This window comes from Cibotium barometz, chromosome 33 (assembly GCF_041138505.1).
Source record: "Cibotium barometz isolate CiBa-2024 chromosome 33, ASM4113850v1, whole genome shotgun sequence".
Lineage (NCBI taxonomy): Eukaryota > Viridiplantae > Streptophyta > Polypodiopsida > Cyatheales > Cibotiaceae > Cibotium > Cibotium barometz.
In genome coordinates, this window is record NC_141078.1 from 39,894,783 (window position 1) to 39,897,777 (window position 2,995).

The 2,995-nt window shown below is 44.7% G+C and overlaps 1 protein-coding gene across 1 annotated transcript; it reads left to right on the forward strand.

Moving 5' to 3' along the window:
• Positions 1-205: 205 nt before the first annotated feature.
• On the forward strand, positions 206-2,995 carry LOC147619558 (uncharacterized). The gene has a single exon (XM_086773232.1). It carries the CDS (start codon positions 272-274, stop codon positions 2,075-2,077), a length of 1,806 nt encoding a protein of 601 aa, XP_086629358.1. The 5' UTR covers positions 206-271; the 3' UTR covers positions 2,078-2,995.

Below are 2,995 nucleotides of genomic sequence, written 5' to 3' on the forward strand. Positions count from 1 at the left end.
TCATCGCTCATCATCGTGGAAAGCTAGGATCTAGGATGGATAGGCCTGGTGAAAGCTAGTTGAATGGGCAACCTTGAAAATTTACTAGGGGTTGTTGCACACGCTAAAAGAGTGTTGGAGAGCCCAGATGAATCACTTCTTGTCCGACCTTCAGTGTGAACAATATTGCATGTTAAAAAATTCAGGGAAAAATCAACAAAACCCTAAGTCTCTCTCTCTCTCTCTCTCTCTCTCTCTCTCTCTCCTGGGGTGTGCGTGAGTGTTAGGAGAGATGGGAGGGCAGGGCCTGTCTGGAAAGAAGAGGATATGCAGAAGAAAGAAGGGCGACATTGTGGAGAAGAAGAAGAAACGAAGAAGAAGAAAAGCAGGCGACAATCTTCCATGCTCTGCCATAGACGGCCCTTCAAATGGTGGGGACCTTCTCTCTGAAGCAGGCCCAGGACAAAGAAAGGTACGTTCCTCACACAACTCAGGGTTAAATTGCACAACTTCTGACAATTTGATCACAAAGAAGAACCATAAGAAGCAGAGGTTGAAAAGTTTGGATAAGGGTTTGCTGAGAATTGAGTGTAGCAGTGCCCTTTACTCTCGTGAGCTTCCAACAGACCCTGAGTCTTCATCAGAGAAGGAAAAGAAATCTTTGTTGGCGTGGGTGGAGATGTGTTTGGAGCGCGAGTCTGATGGTGTTGGAACCCAAGCTTCACAGGAACGCTTCTGCAATGGGCATGATTTTAAGTCTGATCACGAGAGAAGGTTATCTAATGGGCATGCTTTTAGGGTGGATCGCGAGGAAAGCTCAGTTTCTCACGTGTTTGAGCATGAAAAAAGCTCATCTAGTGGGAATGCTTTGATGGTCTATTCTGAGGAAAGATCGTCTAATGGGCATACTTTCAGGTCGGATCACGAGAATAGATCAGGTGATAGGCTTGTTGATCATGAGAAAAGATCATCTATTGGGCATGCTTCTAGGGTTGATCATGAGGAGAGATCATGTGATGGGTGTGGTGTTCGTGATGAGAGGTCGTCATCAAATGGGCATGCTTTTGGTGTTCACCATGATAAATGCCTCTCCAATGGGCCTGCTGCTAAGGTTAAGAATGTGGAAAGCCTCCTCAATGGGCTTGCAAGTTCCCCTAATGGACGTATTAATCTCGAGAAAAGCTTTCCTACTTCTAGGGTCAACCATGAGAGAAGCCTCTCCAGTGGGCAAGCTTGTAGAGTGCAGAATGTTGAAAGCTTTTTCAACAGTCATGCTTTTAGGCTTGCTCACAAGGAAAGCTTATCCAATGAGCAAGCTATTAGGGTCAATAAAGCTAAAACCTTTTACAATGGGCATGCTAATGGTGGCAACCTGCAGAAGGAAGGTGATTCTTTAGCAATAATGAATGGCACCAATCCTCACAACAAGAAGAGAAAGAGAGAGGATGACAAAGTTCTACAGTATGTCATGAAAAGGTGTGTTGTGAAGCCTTCTTCACTTTCCAAGTTTTCCTCATATGAGGCAAGAACGGCAAGAACAGTTGTGATTGCTTGGGGGAAGCATATTCCTGTAACAGTGACTAGTGAAGCATCCACAGTTCAAGAGTGGATATCTGCACAGAGTGGGGACCTCTTCGGTCTGGATGTTGAATGGAGGCCAAATAGGACCAGAAGTGAGAAGAACAAGGTCGCGCTTTTGCAGCTATGTGGTGAGAATGAATGCCTTATCATACAGATGTTGTTTCTAGACAGAAAGCCACCAGCCTTGTCTGAACTTCTGATGGATCCCTTGAAAGGGCTTGCAGGGGTGGGTGTCCTTGCAGATGGTAAGCGTCTTTTGCATGATCATGGTCTGGAATGCCAAGGTGAGATTGAGCTGACAACGCTCGCTGTGGAAAGGTTGCAGCGAGATGAATTGAGGCATGTGGGGCTGAAAGTTCTTGTGCAGGAAGTGTTGGGCCTGAAAATGGATAAGCCCAAAAAAGTCACTCTAAGTAATTGGGCCAAACTGAAGCTGGACCCTGCACAAGTTGATTATGCATGTATGGATGCTTGGGCATCTTTTGCTTTGTCTCGAAAATTGCTAGCTGAGGCCTAGAGGGCTTCACCACTAAGTGGTTGAAACCAGAGGTGGAGTGCTGCATTGGTGATGATGTCTGTATTATTTTTGTCATAAAGAACTAATCAGGCAACACGGAGACACACAAGGTTTCTCTGGCTCAATGGTCAATGGACCTTGTGCAGGTTGATTATGCCTTCATTGATGCTGCATGTCCTGTGTGCTGATGGGCTTTTTGGGCTTCACGAATCTCTTAAGGGACTGTGCCCTCTGCATCGGTGCCACTTTTCATGCAGTTGAAGGGCCAATTTTGAAATTTCATATTGTACCACTATCTGAGAGCATTCATAACCTTGTGAGGATTAGTTTTTGAATTTGTGAAGCAATTTTAGGCTACTATAATAAATTTGGAGATATTTCCTCCCTTTTGAAAGAATGCATGGGTGTGATAACTCTTTTGCTGCCACGTCTATAGATTGCACAAGTTTCTTATTGATTCCTGTTATGTCTAGAGGTGTATTGGTGTGTGGATATCATGACGCATACTACAAGGGGGGCAGGCACCCCTGACTTTTTATACCATGAGTGGTGTCAAAGCATTTGAAAGGCCAGGTGCGAGTTATAAGATGTGACATCTCTGACAGGAAAAAGGTGAGGTAACAATTTTCTTCAGCAGACTTCATCAACTGGCGGAGTATGGGGTCTTGGTGCTAGTGCTTGCAAATGCTACATGCCACATTTAGAAGTGTGCAAGACATAGCAGCACTGGGCTGCCATTGGGAAGGGGCTTTTTTGTAGTGTTTGATTACACATGTGCACTCGCATGCATGTACACAAACATGTATCAGGTACATTTATGTATGCATGTGCCTATGATCCATCCTTTGTCTAAATGCTTAATCCTGTGCATGGACTTGGACAGATCACATCTTGATTCCTTTAGATTTTCTGGTAAAA